Source organism: Amphiura filiformis, chromosome 1 (genome assembly GCF_039555335.1).
Source record: "Amphiura filiformis chromosome 1, Afil_fr2py, whole genome shotgun sequence".
In the NCBI taxonomy this organism is placed as follows: Eukaryota; Metazoa; Echinodermata; class Ophiuroidea; order Amphilepidida; family Amphiuridae; genus Amphiura; species Amphiura filiformis.
In genome coordinates this window covers 44,742,801-44,761,836 of record NC_092628.1, presented here as the reverse complement: position 1 = coordinate 44,761,836, position 19,036 = coordinate 44,742,801, and the positions used below count along the sequence as shown (strand labels likewise).

Genomic DNA, 19,036 nt, shown 5'->3' with positions numbered 1-19,036 from the left:
TTCATATTAATGATTTGCTATCTACTGAAGATAGCACACTTGATTCAGTGCAATATAAACTACTTCTCTATTTATATTAATGATTTGCTATCTACTGAAGATAGCACAACTGATTCTGTACAATATAAACTACTTCTCTATTTATATTAATGATTTGCTATCTACTGAAGATAGCACAACTGATTCAGTACAATATAAACTACTTCTATTCATATTAATGATTTGCTATCTACTGAAGATAGCACACCTGATTCTGTACAATATAAACTACTTCTCTATTCATATTAATGATTTCCTATCTACTGAAGACAGCACACCCGATTCAGTACAATATAAACTACTTCTCTATTCATATTAATGATTTGCTATCTACTGAAGATAGCACACCTGATTCAGTACAATATAAACTACTTCTCTATTCATATTAATGATTTACTATCTACTGAAGATAGCACACTTGATTCAGTACAATATAAACTACTTCTTATTTATATAAATGATTTGCTATCTACTGAAGATAGCACACCTGATTCAGTACAATATAAACTACTTCTATTCATATTAATGATTTGCTATCTACTGAAGACAGCACACCTGATTCAGTACAATATAAACTACTTCTCTATTTATATTAATAATTTGCTATCTACTGAAGATAGCACACCTGATTCTGTACAATATAAACAACTTCTCTATTTATATTAATGATTTGCTATCTACTGAAGATAGTACATCTGATTCAGTACAATATAAACTACTTCTCTATTTATATTAATGATTTGCTATCTACTGAAGATAGCACACCTGATTCTGTGCAATATAAACTACTTCTCTATTTATATAAATGATTTGCTATCTACTGAAGATAGCACACCTGATTCTGTACAATATAAACAACTTCTCTATTTATATAAATGATTTGCTATCTACTGAAGATAGCACATCTGATTCAGTACAATATAAACTACTTCTCTATTTATATTAATGATTTGCTATCTACTGAAGATAGCATACCTGATTCAGTACAATATAAACTACTTCTCTATTTATATTAATGATTTGCTATCTACTGAAGATAGCACACCTGATTCTGTACAATATAAACTACTTCTCTATTTATATTAATGATTTGCTATCTACTGAAGATAGCACACCTGATTCTGTGCAATATAAACTACTTCTCTATTTATATAAATGATTTGCTATCTACTGAAGATAGCACACCTGATTCTGTACAATATAAACAACTTCTCTATTTATATAAATGATTTGCTATCTACTGAAGATAGCACATCTGATTCTGTACAATATAAACAACTTCTCTATTCATATTAATGATTTGCTATCTACTGAAGATAGCACACCTGATTCTGTGCAATATAAACTACTTCTCTATTTATATAAATGATTTGCTATCTACTGAAGATAGCACACCTGATTCTGTACAATATAAACAACTTCTCTATTTATATAAATGATTTGCTATCTACTGAAGATAGCACACCTGATTCTGTACAATATAAACAACTTCTCTATTTATATAAATGATTTGCTATCTACTGAAGATAGCACACCTGATTCTGTACAATATAAACAACTTCTCTATTTATATTAATGATTTGCTATCTACTGAAGATAGCACACCTGATTCAGTACAATATAAACTACTTCTTTATTCATATTAATGATTTGCTATCTACTGAAGATAGCACACCTGATTCTGTACAATATAAACAACTTCTCTATTCATATTAATGATTTGCTATCTACTGAAGATAGCACACCTGATTCTGTGCAATATAAACTACTTCTCTATTTATATAAATGATTTGCTATCTACTGAAGATAGCACACCTGATTCTGTACAATATAAACAACTTCTCTATTTATATAAATGATTTGCTATCTACTGAAGATAGCACACCTGATTCTGTACAATATAAACAACTTCTCTATTTATATTAATGATTTGCTATCTACTGAAGATAGCACACCTGATTCAGTACAATATAAACTACTTCTTTATTCATATTAATGATTTACTATCTACTGAAGATAGCACACCTGATTCTGTACAATATAAACTACTTCTCTATTCATATTAATGATTTGCTATCTACTGAAGATAGCACACCTGATTCAGTACAATATAAACAACTTCTCTATTTATATAAATGATTTGCTATCTACTGAAGATAGCACACCTGATTCTGTGCAATATAAACTACTTCTCTATTTATATAAATGATTTGCTATCTACTGAAGATAGCACACCTGATTCTGTACAATATAAACAACTTCTCTATTTATATAAATGATTTGCTATCTACTGAAGATAGCACACCTGATTCTGTACAATATAAACAACTTCTCTATTTATATTAATGATTTGCTATCTACTGAAGATAGCACATCTGATTGTGTACAATATAAACTACTTCTTTATTCATATTAATGATTTGCTATCTACTGAAGATAGCACAACTGATTCTGTACAATATAAACAACTTCTCTTATTTATATAAATGATTTGCTATCTACTGAAGATAGCACACCTGATTCTGTACAATATAAACTACTTCTTTATTCATATTAATGATTTACTATCTACTGAAGATAGCACACCTGATTCTGTACAATATAAACAACTTCTCTTATTTATATAAATGATTTGCTATCTACTGAAGATAGCACACCTGATTCTGTACAATATAAACAACTTCTCTTATTTATATAAATGATTTGCTATCTATTGAAGATAGCACACCTGATTCAGTACAATATAAACTACTTCTTTATTCATATTAATGATTTACTATCTACTGAAGATAGCACACCTGATTCTGTACAATATAAACAACTTCTCTTATTTATATAAATGATTTGCTATCTACTGAAGATAGCACACCTGATTCTGTACAATATAAACAACTTCTCTTATTTATATAAATGATTTGCTATCTACTGAAGATAGCACATCTGATTGTGTACAATATAAACTACTTCTTTATTCATATTAATGATTTGCTATCTACTGAAGATAGCACAACTGATTCTGTACAATATAAACAACTTCTCTTATTTATATAAATGATTTGCTATCTACTGAAGATAGCACATCTGATTGTGTACAATATAAACTACTTCTTTATTCATATTAATGATTTGCTATCTACTGAAGATAGCACAACTGATTCAGTACAATATAAACTACTTCTTATTTATATAAATGATTTGCTATCTACTGAAGATAGCACATCTGATTGTGTACAATATAAACTACTTTATTATTCATATTAATGATTTGCTATCTACTGAAGATAGCACATCTGATTGTGTACAATATAAACTACTTCTTTATTCATATTAATGATTTACTATCTACTGAAGATAGCACAACTGATTCAGTACAATATAAACAACTTCTCTATTTATATAAATGATTTGCTATCTACTGAAGATAGCACACCTGATTGTGTACAATATAAACTACTTCTTTATTCATATTAATGATTTGCTATCTACTGAAGATAGCACAACTGATTCAGTACAATATAAACTACTTCTTATTTATATAAATGATTTGCTATCTACTGAAGATAGCACATCTGATTGTGTACAATATAAACTACTTTATTATTCATATTAATGATTTGCTATCTACTGAAGATAGCACATCTGATTGTGTACAATATAAACTACTTCTTTATTCATATTAATGATTTACTATCTACTGAAGATAGCACAACTGATTCAGTACAATATAAACAACTTCTCTATTTATATTAATGATTTGCTATCTACTGAAGATAGCACACCTGATTCAGTACAATATAAACTACTTCTCTATTTATATTAATGATTTGCTATCTACTGAAGATAGCACACCTGATTCAGTACAATATAAACTACTTCTATTCATATTAATGATCTGCTATCTACTGAAGATAGCACAACTGATTCAGTACAATATAAACAACTTCTCTATTTATATTAATGATTTGCTATCTACTGAAGATAGCACACCTGATTCAGTACAATATAAACTACTTCTCTATTTATATTAATGATTTGCTATCTACTGAAGATAGCACATCTGATTCAGTACAATATAAACTACTTCTCTATTTATATAAATGATTTGCTATCTTCTGAAGATAGCACACTTGATTCAGTGCAAAAAATAAATTACTTTTTTTATTTACATGGTAGTTAATGATTTGCTATCTACTGAAGATAAACTATGTCTCTATTTAAAGGGTAGTTGATAATTTGCTATCTACTGAAGACAGCACTGCTGATTCAGGGCAGTTAGTATGAACTAATTCTTTATTAATTTTACAGGGTCTTTAATGCCTTTTCAGTTACAGGGCAGTAAATGATTTCCTATCTACCATAGAGCACATCTGAAACATAGCAAGTACAACTACTTCTCCATCTTCTCTAGTTACAAGGCAGTTTCTGTTTTTGCTATCTACTAAACATAGCAAAAATGCTATCCAATTTTTGCTATCTGTTGATGCCAGGCAATTATTAACGACTTTCCTTCTTATCTACTGAAGATAGCACAGCTAATTCAAGGCAAGTATAAACTATTTCTCTATTTACTGTACCGTTGATGATTTGCTATCTACTGAAGATAGCATATTTGATTCAGGGCATAAACTAATTCTCTACTTACTGAGTAATTATGTTTTTTACTCTCCACTGAAGATAACATGTCCGATTCAGAGCAAGTATGGACTACTTCTATTTACAGAGCAGTTATTATTTTGCTATCTACTGAAGATAGAACAGCAGATTTGCAGCAAGAATTAACTACTTCTCTATTTACATGAAGGTTTTTTTTTCTATCTACTGCAGATACCACCACTGTTTCAGGGCAAGCATTTGATGTCTATTCTTTCAGAAATTAGTATATGTGTTTGCTATCTACTACAGATAGCACAAATAAAAAAGGGTAATGATAAGTACCTTTTCTGCACTGATGGCAATATATACTATAATAGCTATCTACTGAATCACCCGTTTTGAAGCCATGTAATGTTTCTGCTATCTACTGAAGATAGCACACTTCATACATGGCAAGACTAATAGAAATTACTTCTCTATTAATTGTAGAAAATAATGGTTTTGCATTCTACTGAAGTTAATATTTTTGCTATCTTCTAAAGATAGCACAGCTGACACTGAACATGCAAGTATAAATTACATCTCTATTTTAGATGACAAGTATAATTTTGTTTCTACAAAACCTACTACTGGTACTTCTGATATTACTACTGCTAGTACTACTACTCCTACTATTACAACATGGCATTTGTAAAGTGCACTTATGGAACAGAATAAGAAAAAAAAAGATCAGTGCAAAACTGATACAAGACATGAATAAATTTGAAAAGATGGCTTGCAGTCTAAGGGTTCTTAAGCACGGCTTGATAATGTTTCTTCCTAAACTTAATGAAATAAGATGCTACAAGACTATATTATACATAAACTCGACTTCGTAATAGTAGGATGTTATTATGCAGCTCTTGTAAATGTTTCCTCATCAAAATCAGAAGTTGATGACACACGGTACAATGCAGCGGTGCGATCGAACTCCTCATCATCCGCATCCCTATTCCGTACCTCCGCATGAAAGGTATGCATCGCATTCCAAACAATTCATTTGCTACTTATTGACAATCTTGAGAAATGCGATCCAAACATTTGACGGTATTCATGCACACTCCTCATGTAACAACATTAAGGGGCCAATGTTTTTTACTCTGATATCGTTATTCACCAAAAGAAGAAGAAGAAAAAAAAAGTTAAAGAAGAAAAAAAAGTTCCTGATTGTAATGCTTCTCAAGTTGTTCCAAACAGGCACTGTCTGTGCATTAATGATGACTTTGTTGTGAAGAGCGCAATATAAGGTGTTTGCATTCGCCCGCCAATTTCTTGGTTCACGGATACTCCACCAGTGTTGATATACAGAGGCTATGAAAAGGGTTATCAACGTTTTCAAAAAAACCTGACATGCATGTGGGTACTACAGTTATCACATTCAAAATCTTATTACTGCTACAACAAAAAAAGGAACAGATTTTTCCTGCAGGGTTCAAAGTAAGTGGGTGCCTAAAGCTATTTGCTCAAGGTCAGAAAAAAACCATCTCTCTCATTGTCTCGCATGTTTTATCACTACATCTTTCCCCCTCTCTCTATATTCCTCCTCTCCCCTCTCTCTCTCTACACTCCTCTCTATCTTTGATTCTCTTTCATTGTTTTTCTTTCCTCTCCCATTCTTTGCTCATCATCTCTCCTCACTATATATACATACCTTATAATCAGATTTTATACAGAAATGATTGTATACATGATTGGCACATCCTTGAACAGGTGTATTATATAAACCACTCTCAAAACAAAATGATCTATCTTAAAGTTTGTTTCTCTTTGTTATACATTCTTTTGCAATAGTTCCTGAAAGTTGTATTCCTTTGCTTGCCAATGGGCTATAGAGTACCGAAGTGTGACATCATAAAATTTTCTTTTTTGCATTTCTGCATTTTCTTGACCATATTTCAGTAGAACATGATGAAAAACATCCATAGTCCAAATTTGGTCGGAATCGGATCATGAGGGCCCGAGATATGGCCGCATGAATACCTAATTAGTCCCATTGAAATCAGTGTAAATTGGCCTGGTTCATAACTGTTTGGAAGTTTTTTGTGACGTCATCACATTCGGTACTCTATTCCAGTTGAAATCCATACACCACCTATGGCAGACATGACCTTAATATCCAACACAGGGAGGGAGAATTTCAAATAGAGTCACACATTCAGGAAACCCCACTTGAAATTCATACTCCCCGTGTGGGAGATTAAGGTAATGTCTTCCATATGGGGTGTGTGAATTTGAACTGGAATAGCATAATATGTTGCTGTTGATAAGGCCTAAAAATAAAAATTCTTTGATTGGTGTAACCCGACCGACCCTAAAAGTAGGCCTGACCATGACGGGTTTTTTTTAAAAAAAAAAAAAAAATAATTAAACTAAATTTTCAAAAAAAAGAAGGAAAAAAATTGTAAGGCATTATCAAATGCAATTTACAGCTTTAAAAGAAAAAAAATCCCTACCTACCCTATTTTTTTTTTTATGTAACGCCAATCAAACATTTGAGGGGGGGGGCTAAGCATAAGTTGTTATAAATTTATAATAACAATTTATCACTTTGACAGCTATAGTACATGGTGTAAAGAAGTCATCCAGTAGACAATGAAATAAATAAATCTGCATACTGGGAATAAGTCTGTACCATTTGCATCCTCCAGATAGCATCAGGTTATAAAAGTGATAGATATATCATAATACCTAAAAACAAAGGGACATTATGTCAATGAGCAGGAAAAAACCTCCTATGTGCTTTTGGCCCCTGAACATGTTTAAAACAAAACTGCCAACAGGTTACATAGGAGGTTTTGCTTTAAACATGTTCAGGGGCCAATGACACATAGGAGGTTTTTCCTGCCCAGCGACAAATTTAGCATGATCAACAAGGAAGAAAGGCTGGTTGAGTGGGCATTAGGGAAGGCATATAGAACAGCCGATACATTGAATATCAACAGTAAAAACGAGATCTCCTATTTTTGGTTATTTCCCAAGCTTTGCATCAATATTTCATGCCACCTATCATGTGATGAACCCAGAGGATGATTTAAGCACTACCTAACATTCCACTAGGTTGACTTGCGGTTAACATAGCTGTGTGAGTGAACATGACACAACTGCTCGCCCACTGCATAGACGTGCTGCACATGCATGGTTAAATCCCAGGATTAAATTTGAATTTGGACAGATATATTTACAATAAAAACACATTCAAAATGCTGGCCGATTTTACATTTTATGTTATCTACAGAAGGTGTGAATTATCCTTTATGCATACATCACTTTATTCTGAAATCGACCAAGTAATAATGACACACACACACTTTTAGAACAACATCTTTTGCACAGAATTCAATGGGATTTGAAAAGTAAAGTGGCAGTTGAAACTCTAGTGATAACACTTTTGCAGTGCATGATGGGGCTTCCTTAAATCATCCTCTGTGATCAACCAGTGGCCTGGAGAAAACCAACAATTTGGCATGAAAATATTAAACACTTTTCATGCATACCCACTACTCTTGCAAATCTAGTCTCTCTGATAACATGAATGATTGTACCAAATGCACACTTTCACACTTAAGGGTTGCACAAATTCAGCTCTTTTTTAAAAAGTTGACTAGTCGACACCAAATAGGCATAACTACAACTATGACGACTATTTGGAGGTTCAAAATCCGAATAAAAGTTCACAATGTAACATTTATATAGTCAAAAGGATGCATGGGGCAAGGGGTGATTGATAAGTTCACGACCTAAGGTAGAAGGAGATGAGCTATACAATTTTTACTGATATTCTGTGCAGCCATTATCTTTTCTTGCTTTCTGGCGAATAAAATGCGACTAAGCTCATTTCTGGTTTGACAACTCTTAATCTACATTTTCCATAGCGTCGTTGGGCAGGAAAAAATGCCAATGTGTCACTGGCCCCTGAACATGTTTAGAGCAAAACCTCCTATGTAACCTGTTGAAAATTTTGTTTTAAACATGTTCAGGGGCAACAAGCACATAATAGGTTTTTCCTGCCCAACAACCATAGTTTACCTGTAGTTTCCTAAGTAGACGCATTTTCCATAGCGTCGTTGGGCAGGAAAAAATGCCTATGTGTCATTGGCCCCTGAACATGTTTAGAGCAAAACCTCCTATGTAACCTGTTGGTAATTTTGTTTTAAACATGTTCAGGGGACACAAGCACATAATAGGTTTTTCCTGCCCAACAACCATAGTTTACCTGTAGTTTCCTAAGTAGACACCATCTGGGTTGAGGATGGGAACAATTTTGAATATGACATAATCTCGTAGGACTCGTGCTATTGGGTGATGACTCAGCAGAAAGTCCATCAAACCTGATATAAAACAGATAATATAAATAAAAATAATTTCCTACCAATATTACAATATTTTGACACTGAAATACAGAATACCGTATTTCGTCAAAAAGTCGCCCCCCCCCCCCCTCAAATAAACGCCCCCACCACTTTTTTCAACCAAGATGTTTCAAAAATGCCAATATTTCCATGCTATCTTGTGTAGTAGCTTACCAAGTTGCTCACATGGTCGCTAATAGCGTCAATAATTGGCGAAAATCTGGATCAGAAACCCAGAAGTGAACCAGAAGTCAGTGTTTCTAGTTCATAGTTCATCATTTTAGCGTGAGTTTTAAGTTTACCTTAGAATGATTTTAACAGGAATTATCGTTCTAAAATTGACCTTGAATAAACGCCCCACCTTGGGAAAATGTAACGCCACCGGGGCTTTTATTTGACGAAATACTGTAGGGAGATACTTGCAAGTAAGAAGAAGTACACACTTTTTATTATCCCTACATGGGTAAACCATAAATATACAAAGACTTGGTTTATGTGAAGATAAAAAAACTTATTTACACCTAAAAGAAAAAGTTAAGAAGATTTATTTTTAAATGACGTGTTTGGGGCTCGGGCAAACTGACATCTGAATATTTTGAGAGAGAAAAAAAATCAAGACTCGGCGGGGATTGAGCCCGGTCACTGGATTACCATTCCAGAGTCTAACTACTGCACTGCGTTAGTTCACAGTCAGTACTCGGGCAATCTCAACTTAAGTCCCCATGATAACTCTTTGTATTTTTGGTGCAAACTGGAATATTTTCAAAGTAGGCAAATATAAATGTCACAAAATTCACTAAAACTTTTTCATCAGTTATATCAAGATAATAGTATATAAAAGAAGACGAATCAGGGTACACAGTGTTCATGCAAGAAGAAAGTTTGATATTTTACATATGGTACACATATTTGCCTTTACAACTAATTCGCTCATGCAGATTTCTGTCTCATTTAGTCACATAGACACACCATTATGATACTACCTATATGTTTTGACTTGTGTGCATCATTTTATCTGCCAAATGAGCTTAACGAGATGATAGTAAAATCAAAATCAAGAAATTGAACAAAACTCAATTCAGATTTTACCATTAGCAAATATTCTAATTGAATCTTAACTTTGTAATCTTTAATTTAGAAAATTTCTGCTCATCTTTAGCAGGTGGTTTGTAAATTTAATCACAAAATATTGACTCATGTCATTCTCATAAACAATCATGCTTAATTCACTAACACAAACACAATGAAATACACACCATCGTAATTTCCTTCCTTTGAAAGGATTTGAGTGAATTTCAATTTGAATTAATCTTGTGTATAATTACTTCTTACCACACGCAAATGATGCTGTTTGTCACTGTCTACGTAAACAGATCATTAACCTCCACCTTATAAAGGGCTAGGTTGCAAGGCTCCCGCTAGCCTTCAAAATCTCTGCGTCTAATCCGATGCACAACTGTAAAACCTAGTTGGGAAATGTGTGTCCCACAAAATTCTTGTACGTCCGTATAATATTATGTGATGGGCAACAGGGAATACAATTTTACAAAGCCCCCGATCGCTGGTATTGCATCGCGTTACTTCACAGTTTGATGCAAATATTTGACTATTTCCTTCCATTTTCCTGATGAGATTTTAAAGATTTATGTAAATATTATTGTTTCAAAGTTTTAGGGGCCTGAGCTTTCGATCCTAGCAGGATCTTTATCAAAGGCAGAGTGACAAACAATATTATTGTCAATGACAAATTACGTGAATGTAAACTTGCTGGCACTATATGATAGTTTAGAAAGTTGTATTTTTGCTCTCGTGTTTGAGCAAAAGCTTATAGTTGTTCACACGTTCCGCTGCCATAAGAATTTTCATTGACTGGTTGACCCGGAAGTTGTCACAAAATGGGAGTGGTTAAAGGTCAATAACTCGTTTACTGATTGGTCCATTCATTGCTAAAATATTCATTTATGCACGATGGAGGTTTAGACAATAATTTAAAATATTTATTTTATTTCATGGGAAGTAGTTTGAGTAAGCTTAGACTTGATTTTGATTTGAAATTCATGTGTGTCCACTCGGACGCAAGGTATTGATGGAGCTTGCTGAACAGCGCATCCAACAATAGAAAATCGCGTCCTGGATGCACAGACGCGCCTTAGCGGAAGCCTTGCTAGGTTTTTTCCATCATCTTAAAGTTTTATCATGCTAAAATGTGACGTGTCGTGTCAAAAGGAGACACTTTTGGGCAGGATCGTAAATGGAGAAATCGCCGAAGATCTGCCCGGGGGAGATTTTTTTACAATTGGGTTTGTTGCGAATTTGTGATGTTAGTAATGTTAAAAATATTGTCTGATAGTTTCAGACCGGAATATAACAGGCATCTTGTATTTTTTGAGACATTTTTCTAGGTAATTACTACTCTCAACATTGTGAATAATATTTTTAAAGGCCGATATCTCAATTTCCAATTTTATAATACCATAACTTAGGAACTCAATATCTTCGCTTAGGAATATCCGATTTCATTGTGGAAAACGGTGTTGTGGAGCAAAATGTCTCTATATTTAAGATATGTAAAAACCTCAAAATTGATAGCCTGCCCAAAAGTGTCTCCTTTTGATATGACACATCACAAATATTAAAAAACATCACATGACTTGGACTACTTGGAGGAAACGAGCCTAAATGCCACCATAATGGGATATTCCAGTTAAACTGCTTACACCCCCTATGGAAGACATGACCTTAATCTTCCACATAAGGGGTGCAGATTTCAAATGGAGTTACCTGACTGACTGACCTACTCTAATTGGAAAGTCTGTCTGTCTGTAGAAAAGGGTTTTTTTGTGGCCTTAATAGCAAATTTGTAACATAAGGACTTTTAGTATGGAAACTCTGAAGGGGTTGCAACCACATGTACCATGTTTTGTTTAAAATTCATGGAATATGCTAAAATAACACATTTTTGTTTGTTTGTTTGTTATTTATTATGTTTCTTGTTTGGTAACTTTCTATGTTAAGGGGGATATGACTAACCCCTGGCCTTATTGGTCTTTAGTGATCTTCTCCGTGATTTGTTTGATTGCATTTTAGGTATTGATTATTGTAGTGCATATTTTGATACAAGTTTATAAATGTGAAATATTAGTCTTTGTCAAAGACCTCGCGATCCTAGGGGGGCGAGCGGAGCCTTCAAGCAGCGACTGAGCGGTGAGGCCGCGACAGCAGTAGAATAATATAGATGGCTGCCAATACGGTGCTCCAGGCAAAGCCTTGTTGAAAGGTTAGTGAATTATAGAAATAAACAAATGAATAAACAAATGAAACATGAGCATTCCAAAATGTTACTACATTTGAAAGAAATGATTAAAAAGCAACTCTCAACATTGTGAATAATATTTTTAAAGGCCGATATCTCAATTTCCAATTTTATAATACCATAACTTAGGAACTCAATATCTTCGCTTAGGAATATCCGATTTCATTGTGGAAAACGGTGTTGTGGAGCAAAATGTCTCTATATTTAAGATATGTAAAAACCTCAAAATTGATAGCCTGCCCAAAAGTGTCTCCTTTTGATATGACACATCACAAATATTAAAAAACATCACATGACTTGGACTACTTGGAGGAAACGAGCCTAAATGCCACCATAATGGGATATTCCAGTTAAACTGCTTACACCCCCTATGGAAGACATGACCTTAATCTTCCACATAAGGGGTGCAGATTTCAAATGGAGTTACCTGACTGACTGACCTACTCTAATTGGAAAGTCTGTCTGTCTGTAGAAAAGGGTTTTTTTGTGGCCTTAATAGCAAATTTGTAACATAAGGACTTTTAGTATGGAAACTCTGAAGGGGTTGCAACCACATGTACCATGTTTTGTTTAAAAATTCATGGAATATGCTAAAATAACACATTTTTGTTTGTTTGTTTGTTATTTATTATGTTTCTTGTTTGGTAACTTTCTATGTTAAGGGGGATATGACTAACCCCTGGCCTTATTGGTCTTTAGTGATCTTCTCCGTGATTTGTTTGATTGCATTTTAGGTATTGATTATTGTAGTGCATATTTTGATACAAGTTTATAAATGTGAAATATTAGTCTTTGTCAAAGACCTCGCGATCCTAGGGGGGGCGAGCGGAGCGCCGAAGCAGCGACTGAGCGGTGAGGCCGCGACAGCGAGTAGAATAATATAGATGGCTGCCAATACGGTGCTCCAGGCAAAGCCTTGTTGAAAGGTTAGTGAATTATAGAAATAAACAAATGAATAAACAAATGAAACATGAGCATTCCAAAATGTTACTACATTTGAAAGAAATGATTAAAAAGCATTTGATATGGTTCAGTGCTTCTTGCAATAAACAAAACAAATACTCAATAATTTATCATTTGATTATATTTATACAGTAGCTCTGTGCAAGATATAATTTTTGAAATAAATCTGATACTTCAAGTACATTTTGCAATTCACTTTGCTACATTGCGAATAATCTACACCAAGTTATTCTTACTTATAGTCTTACTAACTTTGAAGTAATTGTTGTGAGGCTAACGAGCATGGGTAAAAATACAGCGAGAATTAAATACTCCTGTATACATATTTCAAGAGGAGATATGAAATTTGAGTCACATTATTATTATTATTTAAGTAGTGTGAATGAAACCTAATCATCACAGGGTTATTCACCTATTACAGAGAGAGGTTCACCATGCACCATCCATGGGATACAGTTTCTTACCCCGCTATGGAAGAATTTGTACTACATTGTAGTGCCGGAGTAAATAAACGTAGGGGGAAGGGGTATCAGTGGATGCCAATGGTAATACTGGGGGTAAGGGAGGTTTTGGTAAGGTCGGTATAAAGGAAGTATCGAAGATGGAGGTCATATTTTGCTATCCCTGTGATAAAGGTGAAAGTTTCTTTATAAAAGATTTCTTTCAAACAAAATCAATCTTTTAACTCACTATTGATGGTAGGCATCATCAGAATGATGGTTGTAAATCCTTGCTTCCGGTTGGACGTATCCTGACTTAGTCACTTGTATGATCCTCTCCTGACTGATAATACACCCTCTTCAGTCTAGATACATCCAACCGGAAGTAACTATTTATAACCATCATTCTGATGATGCCTACCGAGCATGATGGGCGCAACTGTAAATAGTGAGTTAAAGTATGGTTTTGTTTCAAAGAAATCTTTTATAATTTTAATCAACAAACCTGATGAATCTACTTAGTAATGAAAGTTTATCTGTTTATGTCTTGAGTGTCTTCTTTTGCAAATAAGCTATGCTATGCTTTTTTTTCGTAAAAAAGGTAAGGCCTACATGGGATTTGTGTGTGTGTATGTTTTCAACCTACTTTTTTTGTCTGTTTACCGCTATGTGGCCACTTTATTTTTGATAATTAAATTTTTTAAATGTCACACGCATAATAAGATGGCTTTCACATACTTATGCTCAAGGGCTTGAAAGACAAACCTTCTTTTTCTGTCTTACATATAAGACATTATTTCAGTGTTGTAATACTTTCAAAAATTTCCAAGATTTTCAAAATTTGAAAACTGTAAAAGTCAAATCTACTCATAACTCCCACCCTTTAAATACATGCTATAAAGCATGTTTTGCAATATTTCTTTCTTAAAAGCCGCAAAAACACTTGAGATACAGTCACGATTCCTGTTTCCATGGAAATGCTTCCATATCCAAACTTGTGAAGGACCATTGTTGCACCTTGTACACAACACTGAACCCTGCCAGCACTTTGCCTCTTCATGGCTTTTTATGTTGCTAATGTACAATTTTTCCCCACTTTCACTTTGAAAGAAGCACTTATATAACCACATCATCAAGTTAATCCATGCCACTAAAAGTTTAGTGAAGTTGAGATCTTAACAATTTTATGGAATTTTAAAAGGCTCGTGCATACTTGCAGACTACTAACTACTGCCCTGACCGAACACTGATGGAGGTTCTAAGGTTCGTGAAATGAGAGCCTAAAATTAATTTCATTATCAGTTCAAGCACTAGTCACTAATTCTAATCCATAGATTAATAAACACACAGATTGAAATTTTTTCATGCCTGTGCCCTCTAAGCAGAATTCAGACCTGGCGACATCGCTCATCTTACGCGCGAAGTTTCTTTTGTGTATGCTTGCGTTATTTGCACTATTTTTGAGATTGCTCATGTGGTACCTGACTTAGCGTCGATCCCCAACTAGGCAACATGCCATGATTCCGCGGTAAGTTCTAATCCATACCAGCAAAATGACATAACCATGGATGTCTTAAGATTCCTACCTCAGCAGACTCAAAATACCCTAAAATGCATTTAAAAGTGAGCCTACCATCATTACATATACAGAGAAGCCACTTGGCAATGTCAAAATTTCCTGAAAAGCATGGAAAAATTCTGAAAATGCACTTTTCCCTATTCTTTTGCACAGGAAGAGTGGAGCAAAAATTTCCTGAAATTTGTCAATTTTGTCAATCCTCCCCTCTGTTCTGTCTACTAAAATCGGATTACAAGTTTTTTAAATTTTCAAGTGAGTCCACGCTTGCCACATCAAAATGTGTGGGTGGTGCACAGGTGGGGGTGTTTTTGAAAACACCCTCAAATAAGGAAATACACTTGGAAACACTCCGATAACATAGGACACACAAACCGTGGATGTCCTCGGTTGCTTTTTCCCCATCAACATTTAAGACCAATATTGTTTGACAGTATAAGGTCAGGTCTCTGGATTGCAAAACTTCAAGTGGGTTCAGAGGTTTGCGTAGAGTTTCAAACATACTACGTAAGGTAAGCATGTTACCCATGGCACAAATAGCGCAAGTGTACACAGAAGAGATTTTGCGCGTAAATATTGACAATTTGGGCACTCTGTGTACACTCAGAGGAGCGATGTCTCTAGGTCTGAACGCTGTACCGGTGTCAGCTGAATTCAAGTACACATAGAGGGCACATGCATGTAACATTCCAATCCACATGTTAGTAATCTATGGTTTCAGGTGTACAAATTAAAGGTCCTCGGTTGGAAATCCTAGGTCCACATTCGCTGGTCTTTACAGGTAGTGTGAGCAGTGGGGCACCAGGAATTTTGTTCGGGGGAGGGCGTGGGGTGGCAAAGTGAATTTGGGGGGGGTCAAAATCAACCAATTTTGCACAAAATAGCTGCAAAAAGTGGACATTTGTGTGATTTTGGCCTCAAAAATAGGGGGGAAAACGGGGGGGAGGGGGGCAAGAAAAATATCCCCCCTCCCAAAGTGCCGCCACTGAGTGTGAGTGTGGGGATGTCAGGGTGGGTGTGTTACTGCATTAATTGGTTGTCATTTTGACTCAAAGGCAGTCAGGTAGATATAGATAGAACATTGTTTGTGTGGGGCATTTTGTTTACAATGATATAAATTGGACAATTTGTAATTATCTCAACAAAAAAAAGGAGAACGTTATTAGATAATTTATTGGGCAACAGCAAGCCACTAACCTTGGCAAACATAAGACGCAGGCGTCTCGCCTGGATGGACTCGTGCCGTAATAAACACCACTCTCTGCTTCACATCCGACTCAAGATTCTCTGCAGTGACAATAAAACAAAAAGAAAGAAAGAAAAAAAAAACATCAGCATTAAACCAAAAGTCATAAAATAAAATCATTTATGAAAACACCGCTCAGACGGATGTGGATCCGGTTGGTTGACACATTTAGTAAAAGCAATTATGACGACGGTGAAATTAAAAGGCAGCAGAGCATGGCCAGAGAAAACATGGATATTAAAGTTAATTGCAACTTTGTCACGTCACGATTCCCACCAGAGGAAGCAAGTGACCATGGTCTTAATATGCTTTGTCATACATGTAAAATCCTAAGAGATTTTTCCCAAGGCTCATCTCAAGAAATGATGAAACCCATGATGAACCAATACTATGCATATTTGTACTCATTTCAATGCATTTTTCACATAGATTTTAAATATGGTAATGATATTCTGTTAAAATTATGTACTTGTCATCAAAATTACTTCCCGTTTTGCTTTTTTTTTTTTCTTCTTTTATACCCAGTTAATTGTGTGAAGAGTGTTAAATCATATAATAACACTATTGACCTACAAATGTCAACATGATATTCCCCACGGATGTATAGATTTTTTGCTTCTTATCTATTGCCATGAAGCCCAGAGCAAACAATACACATTTGACCTAAGTGAAATACCGAAATTAGAAAGACAACATTTTTAATGAACACTAAACACTTTCAATCTTCAATATTTACTGTAAATACCAAAATACATTCATTATGTTATCAAATGTGAGCATTATGATATTAAAAAAACATAATGAGTTAATTTTATGGTTATCAGCTGAAAACTCAAGGTTAATGTCATCATTAACATCTGAATGTTTGGCTGTATTTTGTAAGCATGTTTGCCAATCGTATGGAAAGGAAAATGTTGATGAAATATTCCCATGTTCTCTGTTAGTAGCAAAGTCGGGGGTAAAGTAGATGTGTGCGCAGGATTTTGCAGTGGGGGAGGGGGGAGGGGGCGGGGGGAGGGGGAGTAGATTCCAATTCCCCAGCTGATGCCATCAAATGGAACCAAAGTGATGAATACAAAATAACCTAATCCCCTCAATTGGGTACAATTAGCGGACAAAGTGGGGCCTGTGGACCCTTTGCAACACCACTATAGTCTGTATACCTTCCTCAAGTCAGAAAAGTAAAATCAAATTTCGAAAAACTAAATTTTTGCAATAATCTGTTATGCTAGTTGGATTCCTGGTGTCATTTCCTTTCTGAAAATATATACTTTTATATACTTGTCATCAACACATTTAGAGATGTAATAAAAACAATATCTAAATTACTAACTCGAGAAAGGTATACACAGACTATAGAGCAAAGTTATGCTGATGCCTACCTCGCATCTTGTTTTGTGGATGGGATCAGGATTTTTGGTTACAGTTGGGACAAGGGTTAAATTTTTAGTTAATATTAGAACAAAAATTGTGGTTTAGGTGTAAAAATAAAATCATTCCCCATTACCAAAATTATAAACACACTCGTTCGGTTCATTTCTCAGATATCATCAAAGTTTAATATCATATAAATGCTTAAGGGGTGGGGTATGAACGTTTGGACAGTATTTATTGTGGCACATAAGAGTACATCAGACATATCGAATTGCATTCTGAATACGAAGAATGTCCTTCTGATATCAAATAATTTTGATTTTTTGAAATTCGCAATGTAATACACATTTTATGGCAAATGATTAAAGTTGATATTTTTGATGTTTAACAGTACTCGAAGTAAACTTAATAAATCTGATGATTTATACTTAAAGTGTATGTAGGTGGGATGAAAAGCTGATAATCAATTGAAAATTTTGACCTAACGTAAGGAACATATGTATTTATGCACAAAAACACCAAAAAAAATTAGGTCTTTTTGGGAAAAAATCCATATCTTCAATATGAAAAGTCAAAATTTTCAATTGATCGTCGGCTTTTCCTCCCAGCTACATTAAGAATGTGTCATTAGATTTATAAAATTTACTTCAAGGACAGTTATATATCAAAAATGTGAAAAATATAAAATTTTAATAATTTGTCATAAAATTTGTATTATATCGTGAATTTCAAAAAATGAAAATTATTTGATATCAGAAAGACATTCTTCGTATTCAAAATGCAATTCGATATGTCTGATGTGCTCTCATGTCCCACAAAACGCTCATTCCAGATCCCTTAATTTAGTGTGAAGGCATTTTTAATCTGCAAGACATTAAAACAAGAGATCATTCTAATAGATGGCATTCAAAGATGATATAGACAGATTGGGCTCAGAGAAACCAGTCTGTTTATAAATAAAAACCTGATATAACAATGATTCACCCAGTGGTATGAATAATCTGCTGGTATTGGAATCATTGGAAATAAACATTAATACCACCTGTAGACCAATGAATCACACATGTGTGTGGACATCAAACCAGAAGTGTTATATATCGGGTA

General features: G+C 34.3%; 1 protein-coding gene across 1 annotated transcript in view; it reads right to left on the bottom strand.

The window, feature by feature from the left end:
• LOC140160713 (cytosolic carboxypeptidase 6-like) overlaps positions 1-19,036 on the bottom strand; it is a 230,224-nt gene that overhangs the window by 39,273 nt on the left and 171,915 nt on the right. The window contains exons 7-8 of the mRNA XM_072184008.1: positions 16,510-16,599; positions 8,885-8,999 (exon numbers count right to left, since the gene is read on the bottom strand). Of these exons, the coding sequence (XP_072040109.1) occupies positions 8,885-8,999; positions 16,510-16,599 (205 nt within the window). The remainder of the gene's footprint in view (positions 1-8,884; positions 9,000-16,509; positions 16,600-19,036) is intronic.